This window comes from Impatiens glandulifera, chromosome 3 (assembly GCF_907164915.1).
Source record: "Impatiens glandulifera chromosome 3, dImpGla2.1, whole genome shotgun sequence".
In the NCBI taxonomy this organism is placed as follows: Eukaryota; Viridiplantae; Streptophyta; class Magnoliopsida; order Ericales; family Balsaminaceae; genus Impatiens; species Impatiens glandulifera.
This window is the reverse complement of record NC_061864.1, coordinates 58,068,298-58,087,376: the sequence shown is the minus strand read 5'-3', so window position 1 is coordinate 58,087,376 and position 19,079 is coordinate 58,068,298. Positions and strand designations below refer to the sequence as shown.

General features: G+C 31.2%; 3 protein-coding genes across 4 annotated transcripts in view; 2 read left to right on the top strand and 1 right to left on the bottom strand.

Moving 5' to 3' along the window:
• Positions 1 to 249: 249 nt before the first annotated feature.
• On the top strand, positions 250 to 6,538 carry LOC124932011 (serine/arginine repetitive matrix protein 2-like). The gene is made up of 10 exons (XM_047472604.1): positions 250 to 460; positions 1,159 to 1,455; positions 1,563 to 1,643; positions 2,080 to 2,355; positions 2,772 to 2,849; positions 3,463 to 3,603; positions 4,160 to 4,255; positions 4,358 to 4,498; positions 4,773 to 4,848; positions 5,071 to 6,538. The coding sequence occupies exons 1-10, from the start codon at positions 380 to 382 to the stop codon at positions 6,174 to 6,176; spliced, it is 2,373 nt and encodes a 790-aa protein (XP_047328560.1). The 5' UTR covers positions 250 to 379; the 3' UTR covers positions 6,177 to 6,538.
• A 1,383-nt stretch (positions 6,539 to 7,921) lies between these two features.
• On the top strand, positions 7,922 to 10,288 carry LOC124931041 (RHOMBOID-like protein 2). 2 transcript variants are annotated; one of them, XR_007098688.1, is made up of 5 exons: positions 7,922 to 8,272; positions 8,351 to 8,505; positions 9,437 to 9,600; positions 9,851 to 10,025; positions 10,120 to 10,243. XR_007098688.1 is itself a non-coding variant. In XM_047471429.1 (5 exons), the coding sequence occupies exons 1-5, from the start codon at positions 7,974 to 7,976 to the stop codon at positions 10,229 to 10,231; spliced, it is 957 nt and encodes a 318-aa protein (XP_047327385.1). In that variant the 5' UTR covers positions 7,941 to 7,973; the 3' UTR covers positions 10,232 to 10,288. The 2 variants fall into 2 exon arrangements, 1 of the variants encoding a protein (XP_047327385.1); XM_047471429.1 differs by having other exon boundaries at positions 7,941 to 8,272; positions 9,799 to 10,025; positions 10,120 to 10,288.
• Positions 10,289 to 11,663: 1,375 nt separating this feature from the next.
• LOC124930470 (protein IQ-DOMAIN 22-like) overlaps positions 11,664 to 19,079 on the bottom strand; it is a 17,549-nt gene continuing 10,133 nt past the window's right edge. The window contains exons 3-5 of the mRNA XM_047470812.1: positions 14,131 to 14,525; positions 12,397 to 12,612; positions 11,664 to 12,317 (exon numbers count right to left, since the gene is read on the bottom strand). Of these exons, the coding sequence (XP_047326768.1) occupies positions 11,724 to 12,317; positions 12,397 to 12,612; positions 14,131 to 14,525 (1,205 nt within the window). The 3' untranslated portion in view covers positions 11,664 to 11,723. The remainder of the gene's footprint in view (positions 12,318 to 12,396; positions 12,613 to 14,130; positions 14,526 to 19,079) is intronic.

The following is a 19,079-nucleotide window of genomic DNA, read 5'->3' as shown; positions in this document are numbered from 1 at the left end:
CATATTGATCATTTCAGTGTTAATATCACACTGCAACGAAATTTTCAGTATTTATTATATTTTACAGTATAGTACTAATAATATTGATAATTTTTCATTAAAACAAAAAATCCTAAAAAATTCTAAATTTTTTTTATAAATAACACCCATCAAACAAGCTTTTATTAATTCTTTGATGCGACGCCGTATAGGAAATGATAAACATACTGATAATATTATTATTATTTATTCTCTTAACAGTTTATTTTTGCCCTAATACCTTTTAGAGAGAGAGAGAGAGAGAGAGAGAATATGTACCTGTAGAAGAAACTCACCCGATCGGCATTCATAGATGTTATCTTCCGGAGAGAGCAGCTAAAAGAAGCAAAATACCACCCTAATGGCGGGCAGGAAATCAACGGTGGAACTTCCAGAAGGCTGGATCGAAGAGGCCAAAACCTCAAATAGACGCAAGACCAAGGTAATCCAATTCTTTCATCGGTTAACTTTCTCGATCTAGGGTTTCATTACCTATCGGAATCGTTTATGATGTCCAAGAACTACATCAGCTTCAATTTTAGGTTTTCATTTGCTGTGCATGTGTATATATATGCTGCGAAGGACGTTCTTTGATGTTTAATGCGAAAAAAGAAAGAAACTGATCTGATAAATTGATGATTCTTTCGAAGGACATTTTTCATACTTTCATCGAATTTGGATAGATAAAATGAGATTTAATTAGTTTCCTATCTGACCTGTGCTGCTTAGAACGAAATGAATCATCTTTTACTGATGCATAGGTAATTTCCAGTTTTATTCAGATTTGTATGTTTCTTTTTATATAATGATAATCAAATGAAAGTATTTCCTATTGCTTTGCACCTATCTGATTTATGGCCTATTTGTAAGCACTTTTGCTTATTATGTTTCTTTATCTGAAAACGTTTGGAAACAAACATTAGTTAAAAAAATGAAAAATAAATGTTTCCTACAAAAACAAATGTGTTACCAAAGATGAAATTCAAGCATGCATTTTCCCATACAAAATTAAACTGTTGTAGACTTTAGATAGTAGTTTCTCCAAAGATATATGTTGGAAATGAAGATGTCATGTAGTTTTAGAAATATGTTCTGAGTAGCCAATGTCCTGTCATATCATTCATAAGTTTATCTGTGTAGACTTTTACAAATGTGGAGACTGGTCAAAAGTTCTACTCCAAGGCAGAAGTCATGCGCTATGTTAACAGGGAAAGCATCTCACAAGTCACGCCTCAAAAACTAAGTCCGAAGAGCACTCCTCAACAACCGGTAAAGCAAAGCACTCCTCAAAAACCAAGTCCGAAGAGCACTCCTCCACAACCGGTAAAGCAAAGCACTCCTCCACAACCGGTAAAGCAAAGCACTCCTCCACAATCGAGTCGACGAAAGAGGTTGGCCACAGAAGATGAACCAGAGAAGGAAACAGAGCCAGTGATTGTAAGTTTATACATATTATTTTTTGTTGTTTAATTGACTCAACACTTCAGTTTACTTTTTTTTGTTATATATCTTGTGTTTCATTATTGTTTTCTATTTCTTACAAGACAAATGAAACACCAGACTGGTTACCTTCCGGATGGACAATGGAGGTGAAACCTTCAAAGGGTAGTGCGAGAGACTGCAAGGTAATAAAATAACATGATATCCCTTTTTGGCTTGCGTTTCTATGTTTGACAAAATGTTGATCCCCAGGCTTTACTTCCAGAAATGGTTACATGTTCCATAAAACTTGAGCAATCTAAACTTTTGTCACATGTAGAGATAAATATAATTTTGTGAACCCACCCAAGGTAACTCAAGTGGTAAGAATCTTTAAGTAAGAGGTTGAGGTCTCATTTTCGATTCTCACTGAATGGAAGCATCTTGATTGAAGTTTTGGTAGTCATGGAAGTTCTGTAGCCTCCTTTAGAGAAGAAATTACCTGGTAAAAAATGTGGATATACTTGTGGGAAATTTCCAAAGAGTATTTGTTATTACACTTCTAGCATATTTGAACATAGTAAACCTCCCATTAACAATTGGATACTTATTATGATTTCCAAATTTAATCGATGTTGACAGATATATATTGAACCATCAACTGGTCGGAAATTCTACTCAAAGCCGCAAGTGTTGCAGCATACCAAAATTCCAGAACAGGTGGACACCACATCCAAAAGAACAAGAAGTAGTCGTCATGGTCCTGAAGATAGCTCTCTGGGCAAACCAAAAAATCCAGAAAATGGTTCACCTAGCAAACTGAAGAAAGTACATGATAACTCAATTACCAAAGGAAAGGAAACTGTAGATGATAGTCCTGCTGAGTTGAAGGAGAGAACAGATGCTACTCTTGGTGATGTATGTCAGCATATTTCTTTCAGATTTTCGCATTTCTCATTTCATCATTGAGAAAGATCATTTCATTGTTACATCATAGTCATTATTTTGAATCACAGAGACATAATCTTAATGCGGAGTTGCAGAAAGCACTCTCAAAATGTGAACAGAGTTTCTATTCCTATAACCCTCCTGATAACCAATAATAATGAATCTCATATAAAGGAATTTTCCTCTAGGTCTCATTTGGGAACACATTTGTTTGTAATCTATCTGATATGGATGTGGATCCAGATCACATTTGAAAACATAACTTATTTTTACACAAAAACAATGTGCTTTATGTGCATATTTTTTTTCATAAGTTTATATTATCTCATGTTAGTACTAATTCTCATAATTTGATTCTATAATAATGTGGACAATTTTTAATGCAGGAAAATCCAAATTTCGATTGGCTTCCTTCTGATTGGAAAATGGTGATCAAAACGAAAAGTAGTGGTCAAAAATATAAGGTAACAAGTTGATGAAGATTCTTATTATGCCCCATCCTCTCTTTTTTATGTCAATGATTTTGATTATGAAACAGTGGGCTAAAATTACACTGGCCTTGTTCTGCTATCTATAGAGGAAAAACAGCAATAATCTTCATATCAGGGCTGTTTGATGAAGGGTTATTAAATTTAACCCCTTATCCCATCATCATTCAAATCATTTACTAAATTACTAAAACATCCTTTTTAAAATATTAAATAATAAGGATGTTTTAGTCATTTAACCCAAATAATCCAGTTTTCCATCAAACATTTTTTTTCCTCGAAAGAAAACCGACTATTTAAAAATAAACTACATCAAACAGACTCTAGATTTTTACCTTCTGAGGATGGATTAATATTGCATGATGAAATGTTAAAATAGTCTGAATGCATATCAGCCATAGTTGGACATAACTTGTTATGCCAAATGTAATAACTCCCTGGATATAGCATTTGTTTTGGTTTTGGTTCTTGTTACATCCTACATAGCAATATAGGTAAATTACTTGCTAAACGAAGTGAACATTAATTCTATCATTCTAGTGGCAAGGTTCACCTTTAAATTTCCTTGTGTGACTGTTGTTTGTTGCAGTGCTATATTGATCCAAAAACTGGGTCCAAATTCTATTCTAGGCCAGAAGTAATTAAGCACTTAAATGTTGAAAATAGTGGTGGTATATCCTTGTCAAAGAAAATAGAAGTTGCCGCTTCCCATGGAAAATCAAAGAAAAAGGTATAGTAACTAACATTCTGTTGGTTTCATGTTAAACTTCTCCATCTTATTTATTGTCGCAAGAATGTGCCTTAAACTTTGGTTATCTTTTCTCTTTAAATTGTGAAGTAACTCACATGACTGTTGTTTATATACTAATAAAAGAAAACAACTAAGTATAGAAATTGTCCTCTTAGCATAACCAAAATACTTTGACAAGGACTGGGGGACAAAATTTTAATCAAATTTATACTCTACTGTTTTGGTATTCCTTCATTTGAATTATGATCCGGAAAAATCTACATTGGTTAAAAATCATAATGATCTAGAGAAAAAATCTATATGCTAATTGAAGCAAAAAGCCACTATAATCTTAAACTAAAATCAATTTCATATTAAATAAAACCAATATCAAACTATTATATGGATCATAATGTGAAAAAATCTTAAACCAAATGATTTTTTTTTTTCAGTTTTGACGATTTTTCAACATGATAATCATAGAGATTGTGACAAAATATCGTTTCCAAATATGCTCACAAACCATTAGTTCTCTGACTTTTATAATTGTATTTAGGTTGTGATTGAGAGGGGCACACCTGATAAGCTTCCTTCTGGTTGGATAAAGGAGATCAAGATTGAAAGGAAAGGGCTCGGTATCAGAAGGGACCCGGTATCTCTTGTTCTTATTTTTCATATATGGCCATCTCAATCATATTGTTGATTGAGAAGTTTACTATTGGATAAATTTATCTCCTATGAATGTTTGGTGCAGTTCTACACAGATCCTGTAAGTAGATATGTATTTCGTTCGCAAAATGATGCGCTTCGCTATATTGAAACTGGAGACATCAATAGTTGTGCGATCAAACCTAAGCTAAGGGATGAACTGGATTGGCTAAGTGGGGATATTTCTGTAAGTCTGGTCTCACATGTGCTTCATTAATAACAATTCATGATTGCGTTTGCATGTTATAAGATAATATAAATGTGGATACAACTAAAAACATAGGTCGTGTTTATAAGGGAGCTTATCACTTAGGAAGTGTTTGATAACTTATCACTTAATCTAAAGAATGAAGTGCTTATTTGAATTAGTCCATTTGATAAATGTTATTCAAAAACACTTAATTGTTTAGAATTGAAATTGACAAATTTGTTCCATTCTTGTTGTCCCTTTTTATGAGTAGCCTTCACCAGCAGCAGCAGCAGCAGTTGATGGTAGGAAATCACAGGCTCAAACCACTAAGAGAAGTCGTTTTGAAGGTAAGATACTGCATGCTTATTGCAAGAGAGACGTATGTTTTGTTGATGAAGGGGTATTTAGGTTAAAACTAAATAACCTCTCACCCCATCATCAAAATAAATTCATCGTTCAAAATTATCAAACTTGGCAGATTATTTTATTCAAAAATATGTTTTTTCATGAAACTTGGCAGATTATTTATAAAAAGAAACCAAACCAAAAAGCTCTAATTGTTCTTGCAGGTAAACAGACTGATACTAATTCAGGCACTTTGGAAACAAAGAGTGATAACGGTGGATCTACAAAAAGACAACGTCTAAGCAGATCATCCTCGAATAAAACCAATGAAACTCTCGATGATAATACCTTTAAAGAGGAGCAGCAGCAGCCGATCACTCCTTCTCCTCCCAAAAGCCAATCTCGCAGAAAAGCTACATCCTCGAGAAAAGCAGCCTACAAGACTGAAAACTCGCCAGCAGATGGAAACCGAACCAGTGGCAGGAAGAAGGCAGTTACAACTACCCCGAAAGAACCATCGGTCCCTTCTCGCTCTTCACGACGAATCTCGACCCAGCTCAAAGCAGAGGAGGAAAAGGTTGACCAACCGGAGGAAGTCCTCCCGGTTCAAGCCGAACCGATAAGTAGCTTCACAGTCAAACCAACTTTAGCCGAAACCCTAAATGATGCATTGGGAATTGACGTAACTAATATGAGCGAAGGAGAAGGAGTAGAAGAAGAGTTCTCTTTAACCGGGGTTGGAAATTCTCCAAGGAAAGAAGAAACAACCAAAGATGAACTCTTTCAATTCGGAGGTTCTTCTTGGCGTGACATTGATATTATTAAGGAACCAGAACCGGAATCAGAACCAGAACTTGAACTGGAACCAAATTGGCTCGATCGACCGCTTGACTTCGTACTTAATAATTTGGTCAATGAAAATTCAACTGCAACTGCACCTCCAACTGCACCTGCCCCTGTCCCTGCCCCTGCCCCTGCTGCCCCTCCTGTTGTTCAGGATTATTTCCGCGAACATAAGAAAGTGGATGATGATAATCAACATAATCACGATTTGGGTGCGCCCGGTTTTACCAACTTTAATTTTCTTAATCAGGGAAATAACATTCCGGCTTCACCTGCTTCCAGTCAATTCACTTTTCTTCAGAGCAGCAATGTTTCTCCTTCTGTAAACCAATCACTATCGCCTGCAAATCCTTTGTTTCATTCTGGAATCATGCCTTCGCCTGCTAATCCTCTTTTCCCTCCGAACAACAACAACGACGACAACAATCAGTCTCCTTCTATGCCTGCTAATCTGATTTTTCCACCTGGAGGGTTTGGTTTCCAGTGACTACTGAGGTGTGATTCTCTACTAAGTTGAGTTAAATGTGTTGTTTTATAATAATTGTGTTGGGTGGATTAGACAGACAGGCCTAGAAATTTTGATTTCTGGATTTGTTTGTTTGTTTTGTCTGCCCTGACATTTATATGTTATGTCCAATGTTGTAGCGGTGACATTTAGAACCTTACTACTCAGATTTTAGATTAGATGGGTGGTCTTATGATCTATCTTATCTATTTATCTTTATGTGTAATGTGTGTAATGCTATCTTAACTAATGTATGTATTGTGTGTAATGCTATATTGACTTAATGATGTGTGATGCTATTTAGACTAATTTTTATGACAACATTTCTCATATTTATTATTATTGTTGATGCTGCTGATCTGGAAATTTTGTACTGTTATTTTTAAGTTGATTTGTACTTACTACATGTAATATTTGTCATAAATGTTTTTATTAGCTCAATATAGAGCATATGAACAGGTTATCGTAAGAGTTTCACTCTAACTCATATCGTTATGAGTTTGAGTCTTCATTCTTAGCCGTGACATGAGAATTTTAATATAACTCATATCGATATGGGTTTGAGTCTTATCGTCAAATATTCAATATGATTTCACAAAATTTAGTTTCGTTCAAGTAACGGACTCTAACCAATTGAAAGGATCTTCTGATCAATCCAGAGCGAAATATCACACAGAATCAGAACAGGTGATTGCTGAGATTCGTGCGGGAAGATGCACTTTGAATTTTAAAGAAAAAGTTCGAAAACATATTTATTCTGAATCCGAAGGAAATGAAAACGATTAGCCCCACACGGGGTTTGTGAATAAGTGATTGTCTGATAATGAGCAAGGAATATCCGTCTTTCTGCTAAACAGGATTTATTGAACTCATAATTCATTAGATACTTTTTCTGAATGTCAACTAAGTATCGTAAGTAAATTGCTCCCGGCGTCCTAAGTTGGGGTTATATGATGATTTTTAGTCTTATATTGAATTAATATAATGTTATTTTTATTAATTTAAATTTTATAAAATATAAAAATATTTTAATTAATGAATTAAGTGATTTATTGATTAAAAATATATATAAATAGTAATAATTCAATATTCATCTATTAAAATATTTTTACTTTAATTTTTATAAAATTTAAATACAAACATATTTTAATTGTTTAATTCAAATAATTATTATTTTTTAAAATATTTTAAATTCATAATAAAAATATATATATTTGTAAAATAAAAGAGAAATTTGTTAGAAATACCAAAATAATTGCCTTAATTATGCAAATGACCAGGCTTAATAAAAATTGCGCAAATAATCACTTTTTATTTTTCAGACAAAAATATCCCTAAGGCAATGTACTATTCATTTGCGCAATATTTTAGGCGCTACTCATCTGCGCGATTTTTTTAGGCAACTTTTTTTAAGCGATACTCATCTGCGCAATTAAGCAATTAAGCAATTAAGATATTAGGATAATTGAAAGATATATACTTTTCAAATAAAGTTTCTCTTTACAGAATATAATTAGAAAAAATGGCTTCTATTAAGAAAGAAATAGTTGTCTTTTTTATAGAAAAAATAAAAGCAGGAAAGAATAAAGGGAAAAGCTTTACTTTTAATAACAAGTTAATAACACGTCTTTTATTTTCTTTTATCCAGCCAGCTTATATTTTCCCGCGTAAAAAGACGTGTCAATCGGAATCTGTCCATTGTTCATCGGAGACTTCCCTCAAGTAACTCTCCGACGACGGCGACGGAGACGACGACGACGATCTTCATAAGTTCTAGCTATGGCGAACTTCGATCTGGATAGTGGAGGCGGAGCAACAAAGATCAGATCCACCAACCATCACTATTATTATTACCCTCCTTCCTACTTCCTCGACTCCACCGAGAGGCAATGGACGCCGTGGCTAGTTCCGATGATCTTAGTTGCTAATATTTCCATGTTCATAGTCATTATGTTCGTTAACGATTGTCCCAAGAACAATTTAGGGTTTCATGGTGGTGAATGTGTTGCTACTTTCCTTGGCCGACTTTCATTTCAACCTCTTAAGGAGAATCCCCTGTTCGGACCCTCTACTTCAACGTAATTGATCTGGATTTTATGTTAAATTTCATTTTTCAGTAGAACAAACATAAAGGAAATTCAATATTTATTGTGCAGATTGGATAAATTGGGAGCTTTGGAATGGAGAAAAGTGCATCAAGGGTGGAGGCTTTTCTCTTGTATGTGGTTGCATGCTGGTGTTTTTCATCTTCTTGCTAATATGTTAAGCCTTGGTTTCATTGGTGTCCACCTTGAACAACACTTTGGATTTGGTATGTTATTCCCTTTTTATTTGAAAACATATAGATAAGTTTGGTATGAAACATGCAATTGAATGTAAAGCTGTTCAAAAGATGGATTCATTCCTCACCTAACCCAATCCATCACAATTTTATCGCCGAATCTTGGTCACAGATACATACAATACACTCTGTTTTATAACGAAATCTCATATGGATTTATACCAAGATACCCAGATGAGAAAACTATATGAAATGGTATTTTCAAATGAATATCATATATGAAATCTAATTTTGAAGATATACCCAACTTATCTCCAAATACCAAGTCATCTTAACCCCGAAACAATTAGGATTTGTTTTATTTGAAAAAATCTTTTATTCAGATGAGATCATGTTTGGAAATAGTGCAGTCAAGATTCTTATACCAAGTCATATTAACCCTGAAGGACTTAGGATTTACTTTTAGATTTGTTTTATTTGAAAAACACCCTTTGTTCAGATTTCTCATTTATGTGTGTATTCAGATGAGAATCATGAGATCACGGTTGGAAACAAACTTAAAAAGGCGCTCTTTCAGCTTGTCCAAATTTTATTATAGCCGGTGACACGATTTACAGTGTATACAATTGTTCACACCTTTTATTCTAAACGTATTTTGTTATGCATCCAAAAATTCATTGGTATTTTAGGTGTGTAATTTTGTTTTGATTTTCTAGATATTGGAGATATTATGATTTATTGTCAGTGAGTTGGGTCAAGGGTATTTTAGTCATTACAACTTGATGTATCCCTATAAATAGAGACACACTGTTAGTATATTACCTATTCTTACAAGATCTATTTAATGAACTACTATCTTATAATGTAGGCATTATTGGTAGAATCTGATTGAATCTTGTGTTCTTTTGTTTTCTCTGTTGTTTTGTATTGGGCGGTTATAGTTTTGTTTGTGATTTTGCAGTTCGAGTTGGGACAATCTACATCTTGTCAGGATTCGGTGGTAGCATTCTTTCTTTACTATTCATTCATCAAGACATATCCGTTGGTGCTTCTGGTGCTTTATTTGGCCTTATTGGAGCAATGCTCTCTGAACTTCTCACAAATTGGACCATTTATACAAATAAGGTGCTTTCTCTATAAATGAGTTTTGTTTCTTTAGCTTAAATGGAAATAGTCTTATTGTAAGATTCATACTAAGAATGCCTTAAATGAAATGAAGTCGTAATACCTTTCTATAGGGGAATAAACCCTGTTTTCAAGTAAAATCAAATTAGTACAACTTTTAATTTCCAATGATCTTCTCATCTTGTTTTTGTTTTACAGGCTTGTGCCTTGTTAACCATGTTCACCATAATTGCTGTCAATTTGGCTCTAGGAATTCTTCCCCATGTTGACAATTTTGCACAAATTGGAGGATTCTTAACTGGTTTTCTATTGGGCTTCACTTTACTACTACGCTCAGTTGAGTCTTCAGATGATCGTGTTGAATCTAAGCATACTGTCTTCCAATGGGTCTCCTTTTACATTTCATGGTTTCTACTTATTGGCGGGTAAGTTCAGTTTTAGTATAGATAACATTTTATCCGAATGTTATGATGAATTTGATTAAAGATTTTTTTTTTTCCATTTCAATTTAATTTGCAGGTTTAGTATTGGTTTGGTGATGTTGTTTAGAGGGGAGAATGTAAATCGACATTGTAGTTGGTGCCATTACATGAGCTGTGTTCATACCTCCAGATGGAACTGTGGAAACTAATGGTTGGTGCAGGAATATTTTTTTAAATAATTTTTTTTTTTTTACTTTTTTAGCTATGGTGGTAAATTTCTTATTCATATACAGGTTATATCCGAGTGAGATATTTGAGCATCTCGATTAATCTAAGGAGGTAAACCTTATTATCAACAACCATGTATAGTAAAAGCATCATGAGTAAATATGGTTATGGTAATTGATGGTTTTTTTTTATAAATTTGAACCTTTTTATAACCCGAGTTATTGACTTAGAGTCCCAGTTCAATTCCCACTTAAAAACGTCTAAAAAAAATTGTGATTAAGTCTTGATTGGAATTATTAACTAGTTAGAATTTAATAGATTTTAATCAGAATCTTATTTGATTGAGTTTTGTTTGACTAATTGATTTTAGGGGCCATAATAGGTTTTTGATTGAATGGACAACCAAATCACTAAATAATAATGCAACCGACACTTATTTCTGTAATTATACTTCTAATCCAATTTAATTAAGTTCTTTCAATATATTTCTGTTTAATCTAATCAAATAGTAAATATAGATCAGTTTATTTCATTTCAATCAATACATTTCTTCCTTAGACCACTCATTGCGACAAAACTTTTAATACTTCTTATTTCAATTATTTTCTTCCAAATTTAGTAAAACATCTAAATGTTTTTTTTATACGAAATTAATTAGTAAATAATACAAAATAATATTTACACAATAAAAATAAATAATTGATAACCCAGATATCAAATTGTATAACAATTTAAAAAAAAATCAATAGAAAAGATTCAAGCGATCATATAAAGGGTTATTTCAAAACTGAAAATTGAAGTGGGTGAGTCGAATGAATCAATAAAATGGTGTTGAAAGATTTTTTTACCAAAATTGATAATTAAAATTATTCTTAATTGAGGGTTCTTAAACAACACTCTTGTCGAATGATAATGGACAATGAACATATTTGTAAAATGATTTACATATGAAAGATTAAATTTTAACTCTTTATTAAAAATATAAAAAAAATAACTTCATATTCGATTTTATAGTCTCCTTTACTGCAAAGAAGAGAACGGACTTGAGAAGAGATTATCAATACAATGTATGAATATGAAACGACTTACCAATAATACTACAATTAAACATATATAGAGTATAACTCAAATCACTGCATTCTAATTTCCAAATATACACCACACTTTAAAAGTAATAAAATTTTGTAGTAGTTTCAAATCCAATTATGGTAAGAGTTTCAATATATCTTAATATGAATAGAGTATTATATGATTATCTATAATGGTTTGAATTTGATTGAATGGAAAACCAAAACACAAAATAATGCAAATTTAATCTAGAAAACGACAACATTCATTCATAAGCTAAAAACAAAGGTTCTTGGACATAAAAGCATAACATGGGTCTGCAACAATAAAAAAAACATGGGTTTACAACAATAAAAAAACATGGTTTGCTAGCAAAATGACCAAACAAAGACATACCAATTATTTCTACTTGGGATCAAATAGGAGACCGGGCACATTGACTTTATCCATCCGACCCGAACCAGGGTAAAGTTTGTTTGCAAAGTTGGCATAAGGAGAAGGTGAAGGTGAAGGCGAAGCTGATCCATAATCCAAATGCCTCTTTGTTGAACCCATCCTCTCTAACTGGTTAGTAATCCTCTGTTTTGGTGCACTAAGAGATCTAATCTTAGCTTTAGAAGACTCGGTATACGCCATGTAACTCGGGTGGTGGCTAGACTCGCCATGTTCGCTTCTTGACATCATCATTGGGCTATTACTTGGCGTGAAGAAAGGAGTCTCTTTCGTTTTGTAATGATCAACCGATTGGATTTCGCCAGCAGATGGGCTCGGAATTACACGATCTTGTGCGGTTGAATCGTTTGAAGGGCTGAAACTCTGACTGCCGATGTTGTTGTTGCCTAACTGTTGTGTGAATTCTGTTCCCGGTGTACTGTGGTCTGCAACATCTTCTATGTTATCAGCTTGGGTGAAGCAATTCACGAGAGAGTTCCATTTCCTATGATTCACTACATTGTCCAGATCGCTTGCTCGACGAACAATAGATTTCAACCCGTTCATCTGCATTATATATCAAACATCATAAAGTGTTTTCAAATGGACTATTTTAAGAAAGTAAATTGGATAATATGTATTATACCATTTGAAAACGCCCACTCTTTGATTTTGCAAGTTTGGCGAGAGAACTACGAGGCAATTGAGAAGCTTGGGCTCGTGTCAAGCTGGCACGATCTTGGATGCGAATCAAAGAGTGAAACTGCACTATCATATGCTTGGTTCTCTTCCTAATGATGTAACCTCTTACCATTGCCTGCAGCTTCACTAGTCCTTTTAACGCACGTAATGCCTTTCTCGCCTTTATTTTTCAAAAAGATTAGATTCCCATTCATATGTAAACTCAAAATGCACATTTTATAGATGCGAAAATCAAACGTAAAGAGATGAAAGAACAATAAATCATTCAAATCATCAATTAAAATGAACTAATCAAATTGACTCATCATTGGATCTAATAACATTTTTTGAAAAAACTACATCAAACAAGGTTCAAAGATTTCTATAATTTCACAATTAGGATTTCTTTATAACATGTAGATAATAATTAACAATAAACCAACTGAGAATCTAAGTAAGTATCATAAGAAATTAACAATCTGCATAATCACTCTTAGATTTTTCATTCAAATCATCTGTGGATCATATATCATTCAAATCATCAACTAAATGAACAAATTATCCATGATTAATAAATCATTCAAATCATCAACTAAAATGAACTAACCGAATAGACTCGTCATTGGATCTAATAATATTTTTCGAAAAAACTACATCAAACAAGGTTCAAAGATTTCTTTAGTTTCACAATTAGGATTTCTTCATAACATGCAGATAATAATTAACAATAAACCAACTGAGAATCTAAGTAAGAATCATAAGAAATTAACAATCATTCTGCAATTTTAGATCTTTCATTCAAATCATCGTTGGATCCTATATCATTCAAATCATCAACTAAATGAACTAACAGAGGATTAATAAATCATTCAATAATGGATCTAATAACATTTTTCGAAAAAACTATGTCAAACAAGGTCCAAGATTTCTATAGTTTTTCTCATTCTCAAATTTGAAGTGTCTTCCTTCACAATAAGGACTTCTTCGTAACATGCAGATAATAATTAACAATAAATCAACTGAGAATCTAAGTAAAAATTATAAAAAATTAACAATATGCAGAATCACTCTTAGATCTTTCATTCAAATCATCATTGGATCCTATATCATTCAAATCATCAACTAAATTAACAAACAGAAGATCAATAAATCATTCAAATCATCAACTAATGGATCTAATAATATTTTTCGAAAAAACTACATCAAACAAGGTCCAAGATTTCTATAGTTTTTCTCATTCTCAAATTTGAAGAGTCTTCCTTCACAATAAGGACTTCTTTATAACATGCAGATAATATTTAACAATAAATCAACTGAGAATCTAAGTAAAAATCATAAGAAGTTAACAATCTGCAGAATCACTCTTAGATCTTTCATTCAAATCATCATTGGATCCTATATCATTCAAATCATCATCAACTAATGGATCTAATAACATTTTTCGAAAAAACTACATCAAACAAGGTCCAAGATTTCTATAGTTTTTCTCATTCTCAAATTTGAAATGTCTTCCTTCACAATTAGGACTTTTTGATAACATGCAGATAATAATTAAACAAAAAACCAACATAGAATCTAAGTAAGAATCAGAACCTAAACAATCTGCAGAATCAGTCTTAGATCTTTCAACATTCAAGTTATTAACACATTTTTAACATAATTTAACAGAGTTTGATACTATTAGTAATCATTTTCTTACCAGATAACTGCGAAAATAGGATTGAATCTTAACAGCCGCATATTCTCGAATCCCTTTTAGCATCCTTCTGTTTGTCAGACTCACCATTGCGACAGTCTCTTGAGCGGTTGAAACGGCAGCTCTTGCGATTCCTTCAGTGACAATAGCATGCTTCTTAGTATCAACGCCGGAGGTTGCAACCTTCTGCGATTCTCGACGTGATTTGCCGAATCGCCAACCTGTCTTTGGCTGCTGCTGTTGCTGCTGCTGTTGCTGCTGTTGCTGCTGCTGTTGCTGCTGCTGTTGCTGCTGCTCTTGTTTCGGGTTTTCCTCAACTTTGAGGAGGCCGAAGAGGCTGCGAAACCAGTTGAATGTTTTCCCCATGATGGAAATTGATAATTTCAAAGAAGAGAGAACTGTTCATAAAATTTCAGAGACAGGGGAAGAAGAAGGAGAGAAAGAGAGTGAAATATAGTGGGGGAAGTTTGTTAGTTAGTGGCATAGAGAGAGAGGGGGAAAGAGAGTGGTAAATTTTAAATAAAAAAAAATTATTTAGTGGAAGAAGAAAAGTCTTTAATATAAAATAATTTCCCTAATATGATTATGGAGAGAATGGTAAACAAATTATTTTAATTTATTTTTGTTAATTGGTTTGTTTTTATTAAGTTGTAAATGAAATAGTTATGAATTATGATAATACAAAGAAATATAAACTTGGTTTTCATCCAATCTACATATTTAGGCTTGCATTAGCTTTACTCTAATCATATTTGAAAAGATGATATTTATCGTAAATATGTAAGTAGAAAAATAAACATTCTATTCAAATTGTGGGTAAATGAGAAAATTGTATAAATTAGGGTATTATTAAGTAGAATCGTGAATTAAAGTAAATCGGGATATCTTAAACTAAAGAGTTCATAAATATATGCAAGTCTTTAAAATCACGGGGTAAACGAGAAAATGGTATAAATTAGGTTATTATTAAGAATGTCTTAAACAAAAGTGTCATGATAACTTATTGTAAAATAAAAAATACTTAAATAAATAAGAGATGACAAAACAGTAATTATTAGATACTTTCAAATTTTGAAAAATATTACTGTGACAGTGAATTTATAATTTTTACTAAAACATTTTTAATAAAAATATATAAAAAATAGTTATTTATTTGCTGGAAGAATATAACCGTTCATAAAAAACAAATTATTTTGCATAATGTGAATTAGATAAAGAACACGTATAGGTTAACCTTCACAATGATTGGCCACGTGTTGATCAGCATGGACGGGCTAATGCAGAATGAAAATTGGTTTTGTTTTATTTTATTGAAATGTTACTTTCTTGTGACATTTTCACTGCACACAAACGACATGCAAAATTATTTATTAACGTTATAGATGTAAAGCATGCATACACCGACAGCCAGGCATCTGACTAAACGAATCAACGTGTATGATCGATTGTTGTGGGGACTAATTAGTCAGTAACATCATATATAAACTTTCTTTGTCATTTAATTTTTTTTGGCCGTATATCTCTGACCACCTTCCCCTATTTTATTAATTATTATTTTTTATAGGAATATAATACTGCTTACAGAGGCACACAGTTTTGTTTCGCCTGGTTGAGAACTTATAAACACGGTAACGACATGATAGAAAGTCATGGTTAAAGGCATTAACACGAGACCACGAGTCGAAGACACAAATAGCTAGGTAACGACACGATAGAAAGTCATGGTCAAAGGCATAACACGAGACCATGAGCCGACGACACAAATGCCTTGGTAAGGTACAACGGAGGACCGAAGACACGTTTTGTGTATAAGTATTATATATAGAAAATGATTAAAATAATAAATCTTAATTTGAAATATATTAAATTTGTTATATGACTTAAAAATATGATACAAATAAAATGAAAATCATTTTTTTTCTTTTTGTAACAATAGTCACTAGCGGTCTTAGGACAACAAAATCATACAAATTGTAAACATTAATAGTAGTCTATAATAGTCACGACATGAGCCGTGCACGACATGCCTTTGGCGCAATTGGGTCGGGTCCAAATGTCCCGACTATAATCGCTTACCTTTATGTCTCGGCCTGTTCACTTAAACGTCTCAATTTAACATATAAATTGAATCCTCTAAACAATACTATTTTCACTTCCTCTATTATATTTTATTAATACAAATAAATTAAATTCAACAATTTGTTTTTCAAGTTACATGTATCAACTCATATTATTAAAGCAAATAAATTACTCATGAAACTTGAATTCATAATTCAAAAGGAGGTAAGTTGAATCAAACCAATATTGTAAAATATGATATAGCATTTTAACACATTCAAAGATAATGAAATAAATTAATGATAATAGATTGATAGGAAGATGGTTGATGAAATGCATGCTTAGTGCAACAATTATAATTTTAACTAATTTTATCGTTACAATGGTTAATATATTATATCTTAACAACCATATTGAGTCATTGTTATTCTATAACAATAAAGATTTCTAAAAACTATCTCTTTTATCATATCATAGTTTCTTACAATCTCAAGTAGTTTCTCAAAAAGTCGATAATATCATCGTTGTTATAAAGGTTATCCATATGAACTCGTGATTTTATCAATTTTAACACTTCAATTTGTGGGACACAATTTTGACAGCCTAATATTAACATGTTTAACTATTTCTAGGAGCACGTGTACACAAATGAAAAACCACACATTTTTAGTTTTTTTTTAGCATGAACAAAATTAATTGATGTTTGATTTTAACAAATACAATGAATTGGTCCAGTCAAGGAACAAAATACATGCACGTTAGTAGGCCCAAATCTTATCATTCTTATGACTATGACTAATTTAAATAAAATCTTAAGAATTATTTTGTTGTTTTATTCTTAAATTCAATCATATAATAATAACATCAAACTTAGGAATTGTTTTGTTGTTTTATTCTTAAATTTAACCATATAATAACATGGTTCTATTATTTTTATTAATCTAATTATTTAATTCATTAATCAAAATATAAAATACTTTTTATTTAAAAAAATAAAATTATTTTATTGTTATATATTAATATTTTTAAGTTTTTTTATTAAAAAAATAATAAAACCTTTTAAAATCAATATTACTCAACCTTTTTAAATAAATTAATATTTTATAAATAACTACAAACCGAGCACGCTCTTGACATGGGAACATTGGGACTAGTTCATCACAATCGTTTACGTATTCCATTTTTTTATCTTGGACTTTGTAATTACACATCTAAGAAATAATTTAGAAATACAAATACAATAACAAAAAATGAAGATATCTTTTTGAAGATAATTGAAATATTTATATGTAAAATAGATGTCTAAGGCATTGGATTCAGAAACATTATGGTCTATATTATTAACTCTTCTACATATCTAGATGATAGTTCAAACACATATCTAGATGATAGTTCAAATACATATCTAGATGATTATTATGAACTCTATCACCCATATATGACTCCTAAATAAAGAGTGATCAATGCATACAAAAAGAAATAGATTTGGTGGCTTATTATGTAACCAACTAATGTTGTTGAAAAATCAACAAGGAAGATCCAAGTCTCCAACCAAAAGTCTAACTATTTGTTTAGATGTGTGTTAGGGTTTATCTTAGGATAGCCCCATGCAATACAACTTTTAGTTTATAGTTATCATCACAACTATATTAATATCCCTTGGTAAAATTATTAATTCTTTTGTCTCAATTTATTTTTTTATCCCTCCCATATTCCTAACTTTTTTTTCTCTATATATTTAAATTAATGCCTTAATTTCGATAATAACAATTACAATTATATATATATATATATATATTATGCTTATAATTAATATAATTTTTTTTAATTTTTAAAGCGACAATTTTTTATTTTTCACTTTCAGAGTTACAATTTATTAACTTTTGAGAAAAATAGTTACAAGTATGTTGATTAAACGAGTAAAGTCAACATGTATTATTCATTTGATATTCAACTCAGGGCAGACTTAAAGCTAATAGCCTATGGTCCTATAGTCACTATCTAATAAAAAATAATAACTAACAACTAAGCTATGTTAATTTTACATTCCTATATATTTTAAAAGTATTAAAAAAAACAAAAAATTACATAGATCAATTAAACCCAAAAGTAATTTTATACCATTTATGTTATTTAATAATTATATGAGTTGGATAAACACAAATAAAATTGTTATATGAGTTGGATAAACACAAATAAAATTGTAGTTTTTGGACCTAATAAATTTACTTAATCAATCTTGTCCATATTTTTAATTTATTATTTTTTATTCATTTAATATGTTTTTGTTTGGTTTAATATATTTTAAATTGCTAGACATATTTTGCATCTGTATAATATTTTTTTTTTATCCGTTTAATATATTTTTATCCGTTAGACACGTTTCACGTTTCACCCGCTTAATACATTTTTATCCGTTTAATACATTTGAATCGTTTAACACATCTTTATATTTATTTAACACTAGTGTTAAATTCGCAGGAAGGATAAAAATTACCAATTCAAATAAATTTGTTAAAAATAATAAAAATAACTTAGTCATAAAATGCGAACAAAATATATCTTAGGCCATCTCCAACCCTTAATCATATTCTCACACTCAATTCAAATGCAATAAACGTCACATCAAACAGTAATTAATCTCTAATTCAAAAACTCATTTTCAAACTAAAAGAATATTTTCAGAATGTTCCTTTTCTTACCAATTTTTTAACATTTTTAATACTATTTACATATTTATAAATTTTACAAATTAAACACTAATATTTTTTCTATTTAATTCAAAGAAATTATAAAAAAAAATAATTACATATATATAAATAAATAAATTATATGAATAAAAAAATAATATATTAAAAAATTATATAAAAAAATTATATAAACAAGTAATATAT